General features: G+C 52.6%; 2 protein-coding genes across 6 annotated transcripts in view; both read right to left on the bottom strand.

The window, feature by feature from the left end:
* The window catches only part of LOC115394244 (5'-AMP-activated protein kinase subunit gamma-1-like), a 14277-nt gene extending 7102 nt beyond the window's left edge, over positions 1-7175 (bottom strand). The window contains exons 1-8 of one of the 5 annotated variants that reach the window (XM_030099502.1): positions 6931-7175; positions 6782-6839; positions 5503-5684; positions 5300-5412; positions 2841-3088; positions 1785-1833; positions 1565-1674; positions 211-292 (exon numbers count right to left, since the gene is read on the bottom strand). In XM_030099502.1, coding sequence (XP_029955362.1) covers positions 211-292; positions 1565-1674; positions 1785-1833; positions 2841-3088; positions 5300-5412; positions 5503-5684; positions 6782-6832 — 835 coding nt within the window. In that variant the 5' untranslated portion in view covers positions 6833-6839; positions 6931-7175. Of the gene's footprint in view, positions 1-210; positions 293-1564; positions 1675-1784; positions 1834-1970; positions 3089-5299; positions 5413-5502; positions 5685-6781; positions 6840-6930 lie in introns of those variants that run through there. The other 4 variants (XM_030099503.1, XM_030099505.1, XM_030099504.1 and 1 more) reach the window with 4 other exon arrangements.
* An 839-nt stretch (positions 7176-8014) lies between these two features.
* On the bottom strand, positions 8015-22254 carry ezh2 (enhancer of zeste 2 polycomb repressive complex 2 subunit). The gene is made up of 19 exons (XM_030099864.1): positions 21939-22254; positions 21103-21226; positions 20758-20886; positions 20476-20595; positions 20273-20393; positions 20026-20181; positions 16992-17091; positions 16728-16891; positions 16550-16647; positions 15561-15792; positions 15321-15481; positions 15103-15238; positions 14078-14203; positions 13692-13870; positions 11867-11962; positions 11706-11787; positions 11549-11629; positions 11247-11331; positions 8015-8442 (listed from the first exon to the last, which is right to left on the bottom strand). The coding sequence occupies exons 2-19, from the start codon at positions 21217-21219 to the stop codon at positions 8382-8384; spliced, it is 2244 nt and encodes a 747-aa protein (XP_029955724.1). The 5' UTR covers positions 21220-21226; positions 21939-22254; the 3' UTR covers positions 8015-8381.
* Positions 22255-23076: the final 822 nt, after the last annotated feature.

Genomic DNA, 23076 nt, shown 5'->3' with positions numbered 1-23076 from the left:
GTTAGGCTTTGTTGTGGTGTGGGTTAGGGTTAGGGTAAGGGTCAGGGTTAGGGGCTAGACATGAATGGGAGTCAATGGACGGTCCCCACAAGGATAGAAATACAAGACTGAGCGTGTGTGTGTGTGTGTGTGTGTGTGTGAGAGTGTCTGAGAGAGAGAGACCACAGGAAGACACATGGACCTGTCGTCTCGTGGAACCAGGAAACTTACCCACAAAGCTCTGTTTCTTGGTCTCCCACAGCGGAGCAGCTCGCACGCCGTTCGCCACCAGAGCAAAGAAAGCTTTCTTCACCTGGAAGGACCAGACACCGTTAACCATGATACACCCACAGTACACCTAGAATACACCCACAGTACACCTATACCCCTTTCCCACTGGCCAAAAAACCCGTTTAAACCCGCTAAATCATGGCAGTGGGAAAAGGTTTGACCCGGGATTTCGACCCGGGTCGTTCACCCTGCAATCGACCCGGTAAATTCCCGGGTCAGCTTTCTACCGGCTTTTAGTGGGAGGGACACATCCGGGAACTTACATGATGACGTCGACGCAGCGCGGCTACGTTAGCGCGCTAGTTGTTGTTTCTGGACACAGCGTGAGATTTCCTTCGTCAACATGACCCAGCAATGGCAAGAGAGCGAGACCAGAGAGCTTCCCCTGATCCGTGGGGAGGAGGAGATTCGTCTACAGGTAACAGGGACTGTTTTCCGCTGCATTGTTTACTTTCGTTTTGCTCCGTCGCGCTGATGATGTCATCAACGTGGGACACCATCAGCGCGGGAAAACACAGCGACGCGGCTCGCCAGCAGGAGGTGAGACGCGGGTCTGCAGGCGGTGGGAAAGGAGTCTAAAAAGGCGATAGTTAGCTGGTCGCAGACACGGGTTGACCCGCTAGTTGCAGTGGGAAAGGGGTACTAGAATACACCCACAGTACACCTAGAATACGCGCACAATACACCGAGAATACACCTAGAATATTCCCATAATACACCTATAATACACATAATATACAACAGTACACTGAGAATACACCCATAATACACCTACAGTACATTTTCAATAGACTAACATTAGAGCTATATTATACCCACAATACACCTACATTACACCTTAAGACAGCGATAATGCAACCGCAGCACACCTATAATACACCCAAAATACAGTCATAACCCGCAGTACATCCATAAGATGCACAGTTTGCAGAGGACAGCCCATGCAGGGTGTAGTAGGATGTATCCAGATGTAGCTGGGGGTAGCTGAGTGTAGCTGGGTGTAGCTGGGTGTATTTGGGTGTAGTCAGGTGTAGCAGGGTGTATCTGGGTGTAGCCAGGTGTATCAGGGTGTATCTGGGTGTAGCAGGTGTATCTGGGTGTAGCAGGGTGTAGCCGGGTGTATCTGAGTGTAGCAGGGCGTAGCCAGGTGTATCTGGGTGTAGCCGGGTATATCTGGGTGTAGCTGGGTGTAGCCAGGTGTAGCAGGGTGCATCTGGGTGTAGCTGGGTGTATATGAGTGTAGGAGTGTGTAGCAGGGTGTAGCAGGGTGTAGCAGGGTGTGGGCTCAGCTCACCTGCAGGGTGGTGTCGAACACCACCAGCTTGGAGCTGGTGGGGACGATGTCGTAACACTTGTGACATTTCATGAAACGCATGTAGATGTCTCTCTCCGACTCCTGGGACACTGAGGACACACCAGACACTGAGGACACACACACACACACACACACACACACACACACACACACACACACACACACACACACACACACACACACACACGCACACGCCTACCAGCATCCTCCAGGTCCAGCTGGTCCGTCATGTCCTCTGCAACCTCCACCTGCCAGCAACCACAACACATCCGGAGTCAGGGACTCATCAGGAGGGGGGGCCTGTTCTCCATCACGTCCCGGTCCGTCCGTCCCAGCTTCACCAGGCTCCTGCTCGGGACCCACCGGGGACCCACCGGAGACCTACCGGACTCTCTCCGGTCATCGGGGCTCCTCCTCGGGCCGTCACGGCTCCATCCTGCTCGGGTCGTGCCGGTGCCGCCGCTCCGGTTCGGCTCTAGGATGAAGCGCCGCCCGCCCGGGCCGCCGCGGCTAACAAGCTAACGGCTAAGTGGACCACACTTCCGCCCGGGGTTTTCACAATAAAACCAGGTGCGACCGTCCAGGTGATTCGATGATAAAGCAGAGAAAAAGCCCAGAGTGTGGCTGGCGTCTTCTCTCCCGGTCTTTTATTTCTGTTGTCACGTTATTGTGGGTCTCTTGGTTCACATTTTGTCATCATTGATTAACCTGTGTTATTTTGCACTCTCTTCAATAACCTGGGGTTTTTCTTTTTAATTTTTAACCCCGAATCGCCTAAAAAGGAGGGTTTCAAACCGTTCATTCATTCAGCAGAAAAGGCGCATTACTTTGAAAGTGCATTTCCGGTTTTAGTGGCAGCTGTTGACGTAACTTGATGAAGCGAATCTTTCCGAAAGAAGCCGAACAGAGCCGAAGTCCAGCCTGTCCTTTTCTACATCATTTGTTAATATTTATATTCATTAATCCTCCTTTATCCCGGGCAGAGTGGCAGGGTGCTGGAGAACCGTCCCAGAGGACAGAGACACCTGGACAGGTGAGGACAGGGAGACCTGGACAGGTGAGGACAGGTGAGGAAAGGGACACCTGGACAGGTGAGGACAGGGACACCTAGACAGGTGAGCACAGGTGAGGATAGAGACACCTGGACAGGTGAGGAGAGGGAAACCTGTACATGAGAGGACAGAGACACCTGGACACGTCTCCAGTCCATCACAGGACAAACAGAGACAGCTGATGTAAAACAACGAAAACTTACCACAGCTTGTGGAGCTGGAGGGGGCGGGGCCAGGGCTGGGGGCGGGGCCAGGGCTGGGGGCCGGCAGCAGGAGGTGAAGGAGGAGGTGTCCGGGGGGGAGGAGAAGGAGCGCAGCCTGCGAGTCTCCAGCCGCCGAGGCTCCGTCACATACGTCTCCAGAAGAAAACCACTCGACTCCTTCTGACAGGGGGGAGGGGCCGGGGGGGCCGGGGGGGCCGGGGGGGGCGGGGGGGAGGAGAGGCTGTAGGCTGGCAGGGAGGGGTGAGGAGAGGAGGACAAGAGGAGGAGGAGGAGGACGAGGAGGACATCAGAGTCTCCAGTCTGACCTCTTCTTCTTCTACTTCTGTCCTCTGTTGATCCGTTTGCAGTAAAAACAGGATTAAATCTTTACAGGAACTTTACAAACTGACTGAAGGTCAAAACAACCGGAGAAGACCTGGATCCAGGGGGGTTCTGCTGAACCCCAGACCTGGATCCAAGGTGGACCACAGAGTCCTTCACTAACAGAGACCAGATCAGCCCCGAACCCTGAGTGTTTCACCCTCGGCAGGTTCACACGGTGGGTCGATCCTCCTGCTGGGACTGGAGCTGGAGCGGATTGTAAGAGTCATAAACTGAGTGGATCCACTTCACTCGGACCAGATTATAGTCGGGACTAGATATAGTCGGGCTCACCTCCACACACAGCCTGGGCTCTGGAACCCAACCTCTTGAGAAGGGCTGGACTCGCCAGTCCTCTGGCATTGCCCGCGGTGAGAGGCGGCGGTCTGGAGTGGGTTTGCTTACAGCCCCACAGCTCAGCGCCAGGTGTTGGAGTTCTCCCCAGTGAACCAGAGGGTCACATCTCTGGTCCTTCGGGTCGGGGACAGGTTCCTCACTGCAGTCTCGCTTTCAGGCTGAACAGCAGTGCAGAGTACCCGACCTTCTGGGAGCCCCAGGGAGGGGTGCTGGACAGTGGGAACTCCACTGTTCTAGTCCCACCTCCAGGAGAGTTTCTCTCATGTCCTGAGGGAGGCTGGGGACATTGAGTCCGATTGGACCATGTTCTCCACCTCCATTGTCGAAGCAGCTGCTCGGGGCTGTGGTCGTAAGGTCTCCGGTGCTGTCGTGGCGGCAACCCCCGAACCCGGTGGTGGACACTGGAAGTAAGGGCTGCCGTCAAGCTGAAGAAGGAGTCCTATCGAGCCCTGGTGGTTCATGGGACTCCAGAAGCAGCTGACAGGAACCGGCAGGCCGAGCAAACTGCAGCCTGAGTGGTCGTGGACACAAAAACTCGGGCCTGGGAGGAGTTCAGGGAGGCCATGGAGGAGGACTATCGGTCGGCCTCGAAGAAATTCTGGAAAACCGTCCGGCGCCTCAGGAAGGGAAAACAGGTCTCCGCCAACACTGTTTACAGTGGAGGAGGAGCTGCTGACCTCAACTGGGGATATCAAGCTGGGGAAGGAATACTTCGAGGACCTCCTCAATGCCGTCACCATGTCTTCCGTGGAGGAAGCAGAGGCTGAGGTCTCAGAGGTGGACTCACCCATCACCCAAGCTGAAGTCATCGAGGTGGTCGGTAAGCTCCTCGGTGGCAAGGAACCGGGGGTGGACGAGATTTGCCCTGAGTATCTTAAGTCTCTGGATGTGCAGGACGGTCTTGGTTGACACGTCTCTGCAACATCGTGTGGCGGTCGGGGACGGTGCGTCTGGATTGGCAGACCGGGGTGGTGGTCCCCCTGTTTAAAACGGGGGACCAGAGGGTGTGCTCCAACTATAGGGGGATCACACTCCTCAGCCTCCCCGGGGAAGTCTAAGCCAGGGTACTGGAGAGGAGGATTCAACCGATAGTGGAACCTCGGATCCAGGAGGAACAGTGCAGTTTTCGTCCTGGTCGTAGAACAGTGGACCAGCTCTATAGCCTCCATAGGGTTCTAGAGGGCTCGTGGGAGTTCGCCTGACCAGTCCACATGGGTTTTGTGGACTTGGAGAAGGCGTTCGACCGCGTCCCTCGTGATGTCTTGTCGTGGGTGCTCCGGGAATACAGAGTCCGGGGCCCCTTGTTAAGGGCCGTCCGGTCTCTGTATGACCAGAGTAGGAGTCTGGTCCGCATTGCCGGCAGTAAGTCGGACCTGTTCCCGGTGCATGTTGGACTCCGCAGGGCTGAACTTTGTCACCGGTTCTGTTCAGAGTGGAGCCTGCACCCCAGAGCCAAGTGATACAGGGCAGAGTCCGGCTGAAGACCAGCACCTGAACACTCCCTGACAGCCCTGATGCTCATGGTTCAGGTACGTTGTCCATTTGTGAGGAACCGGATAATCAGGACCTGCTGGACCTGCTGGACCAGGACTCAACCTGGATCGCAAATGTGATTGTTTTCAAACGGACTGAGAAAAACCCCCATGCAAACTGGACCAATGAGGTCTGGACAACCCCCCCCCCCCCCCCTCCCAAACCAAACACACACACACACTCGGTACCTCTGGCCTTGTCTCTCTTGCTTCGGCTGAATATTTTCATGCTGACTGCAGACGTGGAAGGTTGCGGGTTCAAATCTCTGGAGGTCGACCGGAAGATCCCACTGAAGCTGAGCCTGACCCAGACACACACAGAGGAGTCAGGACAGTGTGTGTGTGTGTGTGTGTGTGTGTGTGTGTGTGTGTGTGTGTGTGTGTGTGTGTACCTGCGTGTAGCTCTCGGTGGGGAGTGCTGCGGGAGGGGTCTGGTCTGGCTGTAGACGGGTTGAGGGGAGGTGGTCTTGGAGCTGGATGAGACCCTGGAGGGGATGGAACGAGGACTGGAGGTCCTGCGGGACCCAGGTCGTGGACTGGAGGTCCTGCTGACCCTGGACCGGTGGTCCTTCTGCTGGATTAAAGTCAAAACAGGAACAAGCTTGTAACCGACGAGTAACTCGGTTCTAGTTACCATCAGTGGAGGACATGACCTCCTCTGACTCCAGATTATAGAGCATCTTCTTCTGACTCCAGATTATAGAGCATCTTCCTCCTCTGACATCAGACTATAGAGCATCTTCCTTCCCTAAGAGATCTCAGACCTGATAGAGATTTTTTTTTAAAGTTAAATATTCATTGAAAAAAAATTACAAGAGCTGTGCACACCCATCACATCAGCCTGGTCATAGTGTCTTCAAAACACACAAGCAAACAACAACAACATCAACAAGGAGCAGGAAAAGAAAACAAACACAACAAAATAAATCAAAACAGCAGCAGCACAGCAGTTCCCTCTGGTACTGATGAGTGCAGCTTCACCCTGCTCTTCAAAATAAAGTACCTTAAGCCCCTTTTCTTTTATAGTATAAAGGATTCTTATTATATTATTTTATTATAATAAAATTATATAAAATAAATCTTATAAATTTTATAATAATCACTTCTCAGCCACGGCTCCTCTGTAGGCGGATCAGTTTTACACCGTTCCCTGAGAATCTTTTTTTTTCCTATTTTATTTATAGCTTTTTCAGTTTTAGATGCAAACAAAACAACACACACACACACACACACACACACACACACACACACACACACACACACACACACACACACACACACACACACACACACACACACACACACCAGCTGTCAGTTCAACAGAAAAAAATAATAGCAAGTAAAAAAAAACAATAATAATAATGATTTTTTATATTTTTATACATTTTTATATATTTTTTATATATATACACACACACAATATATGCGCATATATACATACACATACACACACACACACATATACATATACACACATCCTCATGTACAAATATGCATATGCACACGTGTGTAAAATTAAAAAGAAATACCAAAGCCAGTCAGTTCAGGCCATACTCAGAGAGAGCAGGAGGAGCAGGAGCGGCGTGGGAGGATCCACGCCGCAGAGTCAACACAGGTCATCTAGTTTTAGTGAAGAAACGACCCCAGATCTTATTCTCTGAGAATCTTTACCTTCCTGCTGGAATCCGTCTCAGACTGACCTCCACCCACCAGGGACATCATGTAGGTCCTGCAGTCACACACACACACACACACACGCACACACACAATTATCTTTGGGTACACATCCACAGTCGTATGCACACAAAGACACACTGTACCTGTCTCAGCAGTATAATCTGTCGACTGACCTCACACCTCTGATCCTCACTGGTTATATCTCCTCCTCCTCTTCCTCCTCCTCCTCCTCCTCCTCTTCCTCCTCCTCCTCCTCTGTCCTGTTCTCTCTGTCTGGTCGGGTCCAGCTGCTGCTCAGGAGGTTCTGGTCCTCCAGTCTGGTTCTGACCTCCAGGAACGCAGAACAGCGGGAAGCAGTGAACTCATGTCTGGAGGTGTTTTAGTTTGTTCTGAAAGTGTGTGTGTGTGTGTGTGTGTGTGTGTGTGTGTGTGTGTGTGTGTGTGTGTGTGTGTCCACCCTCATGCTGTGTTTCCGTCTCATCATCACTTTGCTCTGGGTTCTGCTGAGAACCCGCTGACTCCAGTGAATCTTCACTCCTCTGAGCAGCTGACGTTCCTCCAGCTCCGGTTCTCTGGAGCGTCGGTGGTTCCTCAGCTGGTTCTGTGAGTCTTTGACCGGAGATCCAGATGAACGGAACACGTTCAGGTTCCGGTCTGAATGGAGGAAAAACGTTCCCGAGGATCAAACACTTATGCTGGGTTCTCCGTGTTCCACTGATTCAGAACCCAGCGACAGCTGGACCGGAACCGCCCAGTCCTCTGAGAACCACACTGCAGGCTCCGACCACAGAACCCTCCACAGGAGCAGGAGATCAGGGCGAATTAGGCCCAATTCCACTGTGGTGTCTTCTGGCCTTTAGCCACGCCCACTTCCTCATATAAACAAGTTCTTAGCTCCGCCCACTTCCTCCTGCCAACAGAAACTCGTGTTCCGACATGCAGACGTTTCAATATCTTTATAATATTCAACCCATCGCTCTCATTGGTCCTGGTTCCCCGGTACACCCTGGTTCCACGCCGGGTCCCGGTTCCGCGTGCCTCCCGGCCTCTCTGCCGGCGCTCCGGTCCATGTTCTCTCAGGAAACAGAACTCTGCAGAACCTCGTCCAGGAAGCTAGCGACCCAGACCGGTCCGAGGAGAACCGAGCGGCGGTTCCTGAAGAACCCGTCTATTTCTACCAAACACTCGACGCCCTCCACTCTTACTCTGAAAAACCCAAAACAAACATCCTTTCAAAAGTCTTTTATTTTGTCACATTTTAGTCTCAGGCTTGATTTCAAAATAAGAGCCTGCGCAGAGGTCCATTGAGGTCAGGAGGCTGGTGTCAAATTACTTGATGCTCAAGGCATTGTGGAAAACGTGAGACAGAAGAACAGAAGAACCTGATGAGGCTGGTGTCAAATTACAAGCACTGCTGTGAAAAATCAAAAAGTACTTTATTTTGAAACCTGACACGTCTGAACCGTGTTAGCACCAGTCGGGTTCTGATTGGAGGAGAGAGAACCCTGATCAGGGGTGGGGGGGTGGGGGGGGCAGCAGCTTGACTGAGGAGCCAGCATGTTCTCTGGAGGTACGGGTCCACCCGGCGAGACGGTCAGGCGATCTCCATCTCGCGCTCGATGCCCACGTACTTCAGAGCGTCCGCCTGGCTGTACCTGCACACAGGAAGCACACCGCCACAATAAAGCTCACTCACAGCTCTGGAACCTGCAGGGACCCGCAGGAACCGGCCCGACGGGCCAGAGCTTCAGGAGACCGGAACGGTTCTGACTGCTGCCGCCTCCGGAGACGTTCCGATTCCGATACCAGTGTCGGAAATTGCGCCGACACTGCCGAAAATGCTGCATCGGTATCGGCGAGTCCTGGAGTCCAGGCCCCGAGGCCCCGATCCGAGACCACGTCATTTGATAAAAGAGTAACGTATTTGCTGGCGAGCTCCGTTAGCTTCTTCTTCTGTGATGTTTTACGGCAGTTTGCATCCTGTTGGTTGCACTACCGCCATCTGCTGGTCGTTCGCTGTGACTCAGTTCTTTGCCGATTTGAAACGGCGCCGCTGCTGCAGCTGTTTTTACCAACGAGGAAGAACGGATCACGTGACAGACTAGGTTGGTTTAGGACCAGAACATTTTGGAAATAAATCTTTAAAGCTGCTGTTGAACTGTTTTTTTTTCCCACTGTTCTATTTAAATGCCCTGTTCATTTTACTATGTCTGTACCTTAATTGAAAAATATATTTCTAGATTTGTTTATTAAGTACTGTTGTTATTTATACTGTTTATCTGAATTCCTTCATTTTACAATATTGTCGGCACTTTAATTTAAAAATACAACATATAATTTGGAGAACTCAGGCCTGTTTAGGTATTTCCAATTAAGACATTTCTTTAATTCGGATATCAGGATTCATTTATCACAAGAGGGCAGTGATCTAGTCGAAATGGTGAGAGGGGCATACAGAAAATTACCTTCTAAAATTGTATCCAGACTTTATAAATGTCTAATTAACTGTAACACGAATAATTCATTATATGTTAAACAAAAGTGGGAAACTGAATTACAACTTAAAGTGTCAGAGGAAGATTGGCATTCTATTTGCCTTTCACAGCATGCTTCAACCAGCGCCAGACAATGGAGGGAATATGGCTGGAAAAACATAATTAGGTATTTTATAACACCTCAAATCAAAAGCAAGCAGCTTAAAAGTCTACAACCGTGCTGGAGGCTATGTGGTGATAAGGATGCCAATCATTCTCATGTTTTTTGGACCTGTAAAAATGTTAGACCTTTTTGGGAGAATATTGTAAAGGTAATTGAAGAAATCTTTGGCTACAAGATATCAAACGATCCACGGACTATGTACTTTGGTCTACCATCTAAAGAGGAAATACGTGCGGAGGATATCTACCTTTATAGAGTGATTTTGTTGGCCTGCAAGAAAACCATAACGAAGAACTGGATGAAAAGTGACATTGTAACGGTGGCTCAGTGGAGAGAAATTATGGACGAAATTTATGGGATGGAAAGAATGACTCATTACTTAAGACTAACAATGGACAAATTTGAGAAGAGATGGGAGAAGTGGACACAGTATATAACACAGTTATGAAACTTGTGAAATGTTTGTTCTTGCAACAGTAATACCCCACAATGTTTTGTAGTTTGCTTTTGTGTTAAGTTTGTAAATAAAGAGTTTAAAAAAATACAACATATATTCCTAGATTTATTTAAGTTGCTGTTGCACTACTGTTTTATATTGTTCTATTTAAATTCCCTTTAATTTAAAAATATTGGGGCTGCACTTTAAGTTATAGAAAATAATTATTCCTCGATTGATTTAGCTGAACTGCATTTGCACCGCTGTTTTTTATACTGTTCTATTTAAAAAGAAATGGCTTGAATTTGCTGTATTGATTCATGTTTTAGAGGGTTTAACCTGAGCCGGGCCTCACCACAATAGTCATGTAACAGTCGTGCAGGCGAGGCCTGGTATCATTTCATAACATCCTGGTATCGGATCGGTACTCAGTATCGGCCGATACCCACAGTGAAAGTATCGGAATCGCTATCGGGAGGAAGAAATGGCATCGGAACATCGCGAGCCGTCACAGCGGTTCACACCGACACCCGGAGTTCCAGGTCACGACAGCGCTCGGCTCGGTTTGTCTGCCTCCACCATCAGCTGATGAACCAGTGACGCTGCAGTTTGCACCTTTCTTTACAGCAGCAGAACATCTGGAGTTCTTTCTCACTTTTAGGGAAACGTTCATCGTGGAACCGGAACCTGGTGTTACTACGGCTGTGTTCCCACCAAAGGTACCTGGCTGGGCCTAACTGACGCAGCAGCCCGTGGTCGGGCCGGGAGCCACAGTGTGACACGTTTTCCAACCTACTTTTGGGTCGACCCCGGGCCGCCTCGAGGAGGAGGTCAGAGGTCGACCCGGCTCCATCTAGATGCGGTGAGAACACGGTCGCTCCCCGGGTCGAGCCAGCTGTCCTCATTTGCCGCGCTTATGTCCGTGTGAGGCTTCCGTAACGCGCGGCACGCAGCTCCACTGTGGGGACGCCGTTTCCTGTCATTCTGAGCGCACATCGAGCACGGCGGACAGCAGCCGCGGGCGGACCCGGAGCTCCAGACAAACGAGCGTTTTTCTGGAGTGAGCACGTGACCATTCCGTCAACGAGACGCCGTGACACGCCGTGACGCGCCGTGACGCGCCGTGACGCGCCCCACCGCGTCATACGAGTCACAGCGCATCCCGCTCCGCCCTTTTGGTTCCACGGTGAGAACATTTATGAGGAGGCTGATTTAAAAATTCCAGCTTCCAAAAAGGGTCCTGGCTCCGCCCAAGTCGGTGTGAACACGCCCTGAGAGAACCGATCATCGTCTCCCTCAACACAGGAGCTGACAGAACGCCGGTTTCTGCTCCAGAGTGTGTTCCTGATAGTGTGTGTTCCCCACCTGTAGTCGAAGAACAGCTCCTCTCCGGTCTGAATGGCTCGCTTAGCGAAGATTCCGATCCGGTGATCCCCGTTCACCATCATCACTGCAGAGAACGACAAGCAGGCGAGAAACACGGTTAGCATCAGGCTAGTGGGGCTAGCATGGTCAGCGTGGGTCTAGCAGGGCGTCAGCGTGGCGCTAATGTGGCGTCAGCGTGGAGCTAGCATGGAGCTAATATGTGGCTAACCTGGCGTCAGCGTGGGGTTCGTGGGGCTAATATGTGGCGTTAGCATGGGGCTAGCATGGCGTCAGCGTTGTACCTTTTGCATAGCAGTTTGGGTTCACAGAGTGGTTGGCGAAGCGGATCTTGTTTCCTTTCCTCGTGGCGTCAACAACGAAGTCTGACAAGAAAAAAACACAAAATACATCAACATTTCACTGGTTCTTCACAAGACACACTCACACACACTCACGTACCGTTGTTGAGGTTGAACAGGAAGCTGCACATGTACTTGTCGTAGACTTTTCCTCTGCGGTCGGCTTCGTCCTGGGAGATGATCTATACACACACACACACACACACACACAGTTACACCCCCCTCCACCTCCACCGCCCCCCCCTGGCGAGGACGCCTCACCTCTCCGCAGTACTCGGAGATGAACTCGTTCTTCTGCACCGGTTCCTTGATGAAGATGCCCCAGCCCGCCACGTCGGACGGAGCCAGCAGCAGGTGCTGAGGACAGCAGGACAGCAGGACAGCAGGACAGGGACGCGTCAGGAACCCAGAACACACAGGAGAACCCAGCAGGACCCTGACTGAACCACCATCTGCACCGGCCGGAACCCGTGGAGAACCAACGTGACTGTCGGGAGTCAGGTCGGTTCTCCTCCACTGAAAAAGAGCTCCAGCTGGGAGCTCGCCACAGAGCGTCTGCATGCAGCTGGTGTTACATCACAGATATCAATGACGGCGCTGCAGACGACACCTGAAGTCACTGATTAATTCCAGATGTCTTCATGTTGTACAGTAGGGAGGGTGTGTGTCTTTGTGTGGATTCACGCAGGTGGCAGAAAACTGCGTTACAGTGAAAATTATTTCTTATCTCCAGACGCCGCGGCTCGTCCAGATTCACAGTGAAACGGTTCAATATGAAGCCGCATCGTCCAGATCAACATGAAGCTCCATCAGAACCGTTGAAAAATCGGATTTCAGAAGCTAAAACTTTACTTTGAAATTAATGAGAACACAGATCACCAGCGCGCTCGCTCTCGACGGGCTACATTCTGGGCTCAGAGCGTTCACTGCAGGCCACTGATCCACACATCCTCCAGAAGCTTTTCCGGCACTACCGGCTGTTGATCTGCTCCTTTATTACAGATTGTTTAGGGAAAATTAAGCACATGCACTGTCAGTACGTTTTCATTTAGTATTAATATTCATTTAGCCTGTTTTTCTGTTTCTGAATCGCGGGGCGGCGCCGGAGCGATTAGATACTTTCTAGACGTCCGCGCAGCAGCCTGATTTTGAGACCGCGTTGCGCGCAGGTCGCGGCGGAGGACGCATCGCCAGAGGACGCATCGCCAGAGGACGCATCGCCAGAGGACGCATCGCCAGAGGACGCATCGCCAGAGGACGCATCGCCAGAGGACGCATTGCCGGAGCGCCACAGCAACCAAACCTGACGGTAAAAGTGACAGCAGATGGAGCTCCAGCCTGACGGCTCCACAGAAACACACCGAGAGAGAGAAAAACTCGTGGCCGGAGAGAGAGACTCTGTCTGGAGGGAGGAGAAGGTCTGCAGACAGAAGTGAAAGTATCTAATCGCTCCGGCGCCGCCCCGCCCCCGCCATTCAGAAACAGACAAAAAGGCTAAATAAACTTTAATGTTAAATGATAACGTACTGACAGTGTAAGCGCTTAATTTTCCCTAATAAAGGAGCAGATGAACAGTCTGCAGAGCAGGAAAAGCTTCTGGAGGATGCCTGGATCAGTGGCCTGCCTGGAACGCGCACAGCTGAGCCCAGAAAGCGCGTGCACATCGGTGGTGCGCGGACACTCCAAACCGGTGCATGTGAAGCATGGACCAGCCTTCACCGTCAGGTTCCGTTTGCCCTGGTCTCTGGCGATGCGTACTCCGCCGCGACCTGCGCGCAACGCGGTCTCAAACTCTGGCTGCTGCGCGGACGTCCGCGGATCGGTCCGCCCGGACCCCAGCGGACAGGAAGTCATGACGATTTTTGTCACACGGACCGACGCGGAACGCACACCCACGCGGACATGTGAAGCGTGGACGGGCCTTCGGTTAACGGTTATTAACCGGTGAAAAGGCGTCGGTTACTGGTCTTAAAAAAAACTGAAGATGTGCATCCCGAGTCAGATCCTCACATCACCGAGTTCCAGGAGGATCGACGTGTCGTCGAGGAACAGCCGAGGATCAGAACCCCCCCCGGCCCCCCCTCACCTTCTTGGCTCCTCTCTGGATGGAGCAGTTCTTGCAGGACACGTTCTTGCTGTCCCAGTGTTCCGCGGCGCCACAGGTCAGACAGAGGTCGGGGTCACACTCCCTGACGGCCAGGTAGCACGGGCACTGCTTGGTGTTACACTGAGCCTTACAGCGGCAGCCGGGGAACCGGTTCTGACCTGCACGCACACGCACACGCACACGCACACACACACACACACACACACACACACACACACACACACACACACACACACACACACACACACACACACACAGAGAGAGGAGAGAGAGAGTTCCATGGGGGTCTTCATTCACTGAGATCAACTCATTCGTGTGTGTGTGTGTGTGTGTGTGTGTGTGTGTGTGTGTGTGTGTGTCCTCACACTCGGAGCTGCACTGGCAGAACTTCTCACAGAAGTTCTGGGCGGTGACGCAGGGACAGGAGGAGTCGCAGGGCTGCCGGGGGTGGTCACATGGCTGGTAGTTATACACGTGATTGGACGATCCATCTGCAGGGGAACACCAGTGTGTGAGTGTCAGCTGTGTGTGTGTGTGTGTGTGTGTGTGTCAACGTCTAATAAAGCTTTTTGTCCGATAGCTCCTGTGTTTGAATGGCTCATGAGGGAGTGTGTTTCAGTGGAGACGGAGCCCTCTGGTGGCCGTTTAGTGTAACTGCCACAGAAAAAGATCAGATCTGTGATCAGCTGTAAAGGTGCTTGACGTGTCCGCGTGGGTGTGCGCTGCGCGTTGGTCCGCGTGACGTAAAAATCGTCATGAATTCCTGTCCGCTGGGGTTCACGCGGACGTCCGCGCAGCAGCCAGATTGTGAGACCGCGTTGCGTGCAGGTCGCGGAAGTGTACGCCTGCGCCAGAGCGCCACAGCAAACAAAACATGACGGTAAAAGTGAAAGTAGACGGAGCTCCAGCCTGATGGCTCCACTTAAAGACACCGAAAGAGTGAAAAACTGGTGGAAAGAGAGAGCAGACTCTGTCTGGAGGGAGGAGAAGGTCTGCAGACAGAAGTGAAAGTAACTAATCGCTCCGGCGCCGCCCCGCGATTCAGAAACAGGAAAAAAAAGGCTAAATAAACTTTAATACTTAATGATAATGTACTGACAGTGCATGTGCTTAATTTTCTCTAAATAATCCGTAATAAAGGAGCAGATAAACAGTCTGTAGTGCCGGAAAAGCTTCTGGAGGCTGCGTGGATCACCGCGCCGGCATGGGACGCGCACAGCTGAGCTCAAAATGTAGTCTGGGAGAAACCGCGTCTGCATCGGCGGAGCGCGGAGCTTCTAAAGCGGACGCGGAAACACGTACATGTGAAGCATGGACCAGCCTTAACCGGTTACACAGTTAGAAGTTCTGGTTCCACATGAAGAAGACACTGTAAGTGTGTGTGTGTGACCTTTCTTCAGCTGGATCTTCCTGCAGTGTGTGGCCCACAGCCTGTGTTTCCTCTTCTTCTTCCTGGGGGGCGTGTCCTCGTCCTCGGCCGGCGCCCGGGCGATGATGCTGGACTCTTTGACCCGGAACTCGTAGACCTGGGGGGGCGTTGGGTTTAGGGAGGTATCAGGATGTGGACCCCGCCTGTCCGTCCCTCTGTCCTGTCCTGTCCGTCCTCACCTGTCTGCAGCTCTTGGTTCCGATGAGGCGAGCGATGGCGCAGTAGTTATCGTAGTACGTCCCGATGAGAACCCTAAAGAGAGAAGCCTCGGCGCCGCTCCAGTCCACCAGCTCGCTGCTCAGCTTGATCTTCACTGGAGTCTGACAGCGGGAGTTCCCCTCTGCGGAGACAGGCGGACAGAGGGACGGTGGGGGGGTGTACCGGCGTCCCCCCCGTCCCGGTCTGAAGCGTGGACCCACCTGAGCTGCTGCTGTTGTCGTCCTTCTTGTCCTCGTCGTCTTTGTCGTCCCGCTCGTCCTCTCTGCTGCCTTCGCGCTCGCTGTCCGTGTCCTTGGTCTCCGAGGAGACGGTGGGCGTGGACGGACGACTGCTGTTGGCCAGACGACCCCGGCGGCGCCCCGCCGGGCGTTTGGAGGGCGTCTTGGACCGCTCTGTCCCCCCACCCCCCGGGTAGTCCGAGACCAGGCCGTCCTGGGGGACGACTGACACTTCAGTAATCTGACCCTTCACTGGACACCGCGAGAAGCATTAGCATGTACACATGGCGGCGACGGTTAGCATTAGCGTGTACCCTCAACAGGAGCGATGGTTAGCATTAGCATGCATGCACAGCAGCAGCAGTTTGCATTAGCATGTACACACAGCAGCATTACCAGTTAGCATTAGCATGCACCCCCAGCAGTGCCGGTGAGCATTAGCATGTACACATGGCGGCGACGGTTAGCATTAGCGTGTACCCTCAACAGGAGCGATGGTTAGCATTAGCATGTACCCTCAACAGCAGCAATGGTTAGCATTAGCATGCATGCACAGCAGCGGCAGTTTGCATTAGCATGTACACACTACAGCATTACCAGTTAGCATTAGCATGCACCCCCAGCAGTGCCGGTGAGCATTAGCATGTACACATGGCGGCGGCGGTTAGCATTAGCATGCATCCCCAGCAGCTGTGGTTAGCATTAGCATGTGCCCGCAGCAGCAGCGGGTAGCATTAGCATGCGACACCAGTAGCGGCGGTTAGCATTAGCATAGCGGCAACGGTTAGAATTAGCATGCACCGCCCCCAACAGCGGCGGTTAGCATTAGCATGCGCACCCAGCAGCGGCGGTTAGCATTAGCATGCTCCCCCAGCAGCAGCAGTTAGCATTAGCATGCTCCCCCAGCAGCAGCAGTTAGCATTAGCATGCTCCCCCAGCAGCAGCAGTTAGCATTAGCATGCTCCTCCTACCTGCACCAGGTACATGTAGCAGTCCAGTCCACAGGGTTTACTGTCCACCAGGTTCTCCAGGTTCTTCCTCTTGTAGGTGTTGGGAGTAGCGTGGAACGCTGCGAGGGAACACAGACCGGTGAGCACGGCGCAGACGGAATGTTGGGGGCGCGGCGGCGCAGAGCGGCGTGGCACTGACGGTGCAGGAAGCAGTCGTATTTGAAGCAGCGGCGGCAGAACAGCGTGTGGAAGGAGTGCAGGCTCTGCTCCCGCTGCACCGAGCGGGCGTTCGGACCGTCGATGTTCGGCGTGCATTCAGGAGGAAGAGCGCCGGGAAGCTGCTGCTCCGTCAGCTCCTTGTACCTGCAGCACGCACACACACACACACACACACACACACACACGTCATATGGACGGACAGACACACACTCACCGAGACAGACGGGGACCGAGACACACTCACTTCTCCTTGAGCTCCTCGGTGGAGCCTTTGTCAGGGAACATGGAGGAGATGGCCTCAAAGATCTTGTCTGACGGGAACTTCTTGCTGTCCAGGCTGCGACCTGCACAACGCCCACATGTCAGTCACGCCACGCTAACGCTGAAATCGCAAAATGCTAACGCTAGTCACACCACGCTAACACTTCCGTAAGTAGTAACATTTATTGATGCAGCACTTTTCCCAGAACAATCGTCACAAAGTGCTTCACAGATCAAATCAAAAACAACAAAAAGCAATTAGAAATCAAAGACGGTAGAAGTTTCTGGCAAGACAGCGCTGATCTGAGGGTCAAGATTGCCTTCTTAAACAGTTTTTTGAAGGCCTCCACCGACTCCAGGGAGCAGGTCTGGAGGAAGCTGGTTCCAGAGGCCAGGTGGATTTCAACCGGCGGTCACTCCTACTCTTAAAGCGAGTCCGAGGGACTCTCAACAGGTTCTGATCAGAGGTCCTCAGGCTTCGGGCCGAGCTGTGGGGCTTCATTAGGTCTGATGTACATGGGAGCCTGACCGTGTGGGGGTCGGAAGGTCAGCACCAGGATTTTAAAGTGGACACGGAGCAGAACAGGGAGCCAGTGGAGGGATTTTAACTCCGGTGTGACGTGGGACCTCCAGGTGGCGCTGGTCAGCAGCCTGGCAGCTGAGTTCTGGACGTACTGGAGACGAGCAGCTCTTGCTTGTTAACAGCAGGGATGGTTCTGTCCGGGGCGAAGATGAGGGTCTCTGTTTTTCCTGAGTTCAGTTGGAGGCTGTTGTCACTGAGCCACTGCTCGGTTTGTGAGATTCTGAAGTTTTGAAGGAGCAGTACAGCTGAAGGTCGTCAGCAAATAGGTGGTAGGAGACATCACTGAACTGCTGGATGGTCTGAGCGAGAGGATGCAGCAGAGTTTCCCCTACATACACTTTACTTGGGCGGGCCGCCCAAGTAGATTGACACCCGCCCAAGAAGATGAATGGAAAAAAAAAAAAAAAACGCGCGGTCTGTCTCTCACACTGGGTGTCAGGCTCGCGCACCCCCGTGTACTCTGATCTCTGGACACATAGCATGGAAGCATGCTAGTTTAGCCGCTACCGGCTACAGGCTAACAGCCTGCAGGCTGCAGATTAATGCTGGTCGACCGTCCCGGACAGTAAAACTTATAATCAGCTCGATTGGCTGATTTTTCCTGCAGAAGCTCCTCATGCTGTTTTATTGAGCAGGCTGTATGTTCTGGTGTTGTGTTTGTTTATATCACGCTGCATGTGCAGCTCCGACTCCTGCTCCGTGTCTTCTCTATTTTGGAGTTGCTGTGTCAGAGTGACAGCGCCATCTGAAGGCCTGGCGGGTGAACTACATCGTTTTGAGTCCTTGTTATGTTGCGTGGATGTAGATATTTCCTGAAGCGATGCTTTATGGACAGGGAACTGAGAAGGAGATTTTAAACAAATAAGTTGGGCTCATTTGTAATTCAGGGACAGGTAGACGTCCAGCTGTGTTCCATTCTCAGCTGCTCATAACACCACATCACACTGGAAACATCTGGAACCTCGTAACATTAATAATTTTCTATAGTATTCCAGTCATCGGATTTTCCCTAAAGCCCACAGAGAAGACATTTACATTGCCAGCAGAGTTCTGTCGGATTTGGACGTCTGTTGCTGTGAAAGTTAGGATACATAGATATGTTTTGTACCCTAATCTTGATAAATGTACTAGCATTTCAAGAAAATTGACCCCATTTAATGAGAAATAAAATAATAATAATGTTTGCACCACCTGAGCCCACAGTAAACTGTCATAAATTTAATCCAGTACAATAAAAAGCTGTGATTAAATGCCCCCCAAGTAGATAATTATCGTCCATTTATCGTTATCGAGGTGAACTGCTTAATATTATCGTGATATTGATTTCGCCCAGCTCTAGTAAGTGATTTAAACCATAATGCATAAGAGCACAATGTGAATAATTTCAGTTAATTTTCTTGTGCTCTTTTGCATTATGGTTATGCAAGTTTTTTTTCTCTTTTAGATCAAAACTGAATTGAGGAACAGGCTGCAAGGGGAGCATCTTGCTGCATGCATGCACATCAGCATAAATGGACCTGACCCCCGATCCTTTCCGTACCGAAAGGCATTGGAGATCTTTTTTACTAAACCAAGAAAAATACACTGCTCTGACACAAACTGTCAGCTTTGCAACTAGCTTTGCAAGTGGCTTTAAATGGCTATTTTTCCTTCATTTTTTTTATTTCGCTTTTCTTTTTGGTTCTGTTTATGTTAAAGCAGGCTTAAGATGTATCTAGAATGAATAATACATGGTTCATAAACCAGTTTGACTAGGTTCCTGTGAATGCACTTATCAAAGACCGCAACGTCTTCCTACACCGCCCGGCCCACCACCACAAGTAAATTCTCAACCTAGGGGAAACACTGATGCAGGTACAGCAGGAACAGGAGGGGTCCCACAACTGAGCCCTGAGGCACACCACACTGCAGGCTGGCTGGCTCAGACATGGTGTGGTTGGCTGACACATGACCAGCCAGGTAGGAGGAGAACCGCTGGAGCTCTGGACCTGACAGCCCAGTCAGGTCCTGCAGCCTGCTGATCAGGATCTGGTGGTCAGCCGGGTCAAAGGCTGAGGACCGGTCCACCAGGACCAGCACTGAGTCTCCCCGAGTCGGCAGACATCAGGATGTCACTGGACTCTTCCAGTAGAGCAGTCTCTATGGAGCGGTGTGTACGAAACCCTGACTGAAACGAGTCGTAGAGGCTGTGCGTCTGTTAAAAAGATGTGAGCCGTTTCACCACTGTCTTTCCTAACATGTTGGACTGGAAGGACAGTTTAGACACTGGCCTGTACTCTGTACACTAACGCTAGTCACACCACGCTAACGCTACCGTCACAAAATGCTAACGCTCACGCCACGCTCACGACATGCCTCCTGTCTCCTCTCAGCCAATCACAGCTCCCCGCTGCACTGCCGGTCCCTGAACCTTCAGGTCAGGCAGGAGACTCACCCTGGGTGGACAGGCCGTCCTTGCGCTGGTCCTCGGGGCGCTCCAGGTCCATCTTGAAGTCCTGGTCCTCCTCCTCCTCCTCGTCCTCGTTGTCGCTGTACTGAGACAGAGCGCTGACCAGCTCCACGAAGATCTCGTCGTTGATGAAGCCGCACTCTGAAAGCGGGAGGCAACGGCTCAGTCAACACAGCGGCGGTCCTCACAGGACCAGGTCTGTCAGGCTGAAGCCGGACTCCAGAGGACTCACCTCGGTCCCCGTGAACTTTTCCGTCGTAGTTCTTGATGAGTTCCTCGATGAAGGTTCCGTCCTGGTCCAGGACCTCGTCCCCCATGTAGGGGATGTTGTGGAGCACCGTCTCATCCTCCACCTGAGAACACACACACACTGCCCTGTCAACCACACACACACACTATCCTGTCAAACACACAGCCACGGACGCTCACACTCACCATGAAGTTCTGCTGCAGCGGCGACCAGGAGTACATGACAGGAACCGAGGCCACGGCGTTCAGGGTCTTCAGGGGGATGACCTGCCTGGAGAACTCCGAGAACCCACTGTCCACCGTGCACTGCACGCACACACACACGCACACGCACACACACACTCTTCACTGTGAGCTCCAACAGGCTGACACAAAACCACAACGTCCCACCTAACACCTTCTGAAAACTGACCCGGCGGGAACCCTGGCTGGACAGAGGACAGAGGACAGACGCTGCGTCCCGCTCACCTCTCGTGTCCCCCTCAGCGAGCTGACGGACGTCATGATGTGGACCGGCTGGATTCGCCGGGTCCTCCACTCCTGGTTCAGGAGGTCCGTCCGCTCCACGATCTTCTGCCTGTTGGTGTTGAACATGCTCTGTGGGGACAAAGAGGACACAGACGGACAGCAGAGGACATAGAAACATAATGTTTATGAAAACACAGTGCAAAAGTTAATCCCCTCCCGGTCGTCTCATCTCCCTCCGTCCCCTCCTGGTCGTCTCGTCTCCTTCCGTCCCCTCCCGGTCGTCTCGTCTCCCTCCGTCCCCTCCCGGTCGTCTCGTCTCCCTCCGTCCCCTCCCGGTCGTCTCACCTTGACCTCGTCGGCTCGTCTGAAGCGTTTCAGCTGTCGGAGTCTCATGTACTCAGACTTCACCCTCCTCTTCCAGCAGGCCGGACCTTTGTCCGAGCGTTTACCTGTCAGCACCATGGTCCACCTGGGGGGACGGACAGGGACGGACGGGGACGGGGACGGGGAGACGGAGACACAGTTACAGAGGTGCCCTGATGAGGTCTGGTTACACAGCTTTCCTCAGAGCGCCGTCAGATCGCTCAGGCTCCTTCCTGATGGACGGCTGAGACGCCGCTACTGCACATGCTCAGTAGAGCCACTCAGAACCATGACCTCCGGGGACACTACACCGGGAACATGGACAACGGGACAGGGAAGGACTGTTTACAGAGGATCATTCTCGTTGCAGCGCCAACTAGTGGACCAACATGAGAGCGGTCTGATGAGATTCAGTTAAAATGTTTTACAGAGGAGGAGAACACACGTTTCCTTCATGTTCTGAGGTTCTGCCGCTGTTATGGAAACTTTGGTGGCCTTCACAAAGAGCTTTTACCCAGGTACTGGGGGCTGTAGGGGGGGCAGGACCTGACCTCTTCCAGCCCGGGACTGAGGCTCAGCCCCCCTGGACAGGTTCACCTGGACTCAGTCTCAGATCCAGACTGAGTCTCAGGTCCGGACTGGATCACCTGGACCCGGACTGGTTCACCTGGAACGCTGAACCGGAAACGTTGGTGCTGGAACCGATTTGTGCAGGAGACAGAATTTGGCACAACACCCGGCGAGCTAGCTGCCGTCCGAGAAACAAAGTCCGGGCCGTCGGTCCGGATGCAGACCTGGACCCTGACAGCTGGTCTCACCTGAGCGGGGGTCTGTCCTCATCCAGCAGGGCCCACCGGGACCGACTAACGGGGAAACTGGTCCTTTGTGTGCGGGGTTAGCTCCGACGTTAGCTCCACGGCTAGCTTAGCACTTAGCTCCGGAGAAGACACCCGGCCCAACGAAGCCCGGACCCGGCCAGCGGGGAGCCGCCGCGCCGCCTCCTTCCCGGTCCGGCCGTGTGGTGGCCCCGTGCCGGAGAAAGACAGAGTCCGGTCCGGGTTCGGTCCCTGGTTCCGCCTCTATCCGGACTCACTTCAAACCGCTCTCCTGTCCGCCGCACGCTGCAGAGGCGCCAAACGTCTGGGCCAATCACAGAGCGCCGTGCTGCGCGTCCGCAGTACGGCGACACGCCATTGGTGCGACAGCAGCCAATCACAGGGCGAGGATCGGCGGGGGCCCTCGAACGGGGACATGTGGACAGAGCCTTTGTTCTCAAACGACCGGAACAAAGACAGAACAGTCCATCAAGTGTCCACATGTCCCTCAGGACACCAGGGTCTCGGTCCACTGGCCGTCCTCTGATTCTTGGTTCTGATAAAAGTGGATCTACAGACTGATTCTGTTCGGAAATATTCAAAGAAAACTGATTAAATCAACTCGAACCAAAAACATTGAGATTGTCTCAGACTCAGTTTTGCTCTCATTAAAGATTTTGTTTTCCACAAGAAAGAATGTGATAAAAAATAAATTCAAGTCTGGATTAACTCAGCAAATTGAGGTTCTAATACTTATAAAACATTTGTCCTGTCCAGCAGGACGCAGCAGAGCGGAGGTCTGGCTGCTGATGTTCCCCAAAGATCTGCTCTTCCAAGAGGAGCTTTTAAGTACGAAACTGCTCTGGATGTCATTTTCTTCTGACTTTATTTTATTGATTTTGAATCCTGATACATGACATTGCTGGACCTGACAGGGGGACAGAAAGACAGGAAGACAGACAAAGTGAACAAGCAAGCAAACAAAAATGTGGTTTGAATAACGTTTTTTAGAATTCCCGTGCTGTATTCTGTAGAATAGAACCAATTTAAACTGTTCCTCTGTTCTCTCAGGGTTCGGAACACGTACACGAAAACTACCTCAGTGTTCCTGATAATCTCAGTACACACCACACCACCCGTC

This window comes from Salarias fasciatus, chromosome 9 (genome assembly GCF_902148845.1).
Source record: "Salarias fasciatus chromosome 9, fSalaFa1.1, whole genome shotgun sequence".
Taxonomy (NCBI): domain Eukaryota; kingdom Metazoa; phylum Chordata; class Actinopteri; order Blenniiformes; family Blenniidae; genus Salarias; species Salarias fasciatus.
The sequence above is the reverse complement of the archived record's forward strand: the minus strand, read 5'-3'. Positions and strand labels throughout refer to the sequence as shown.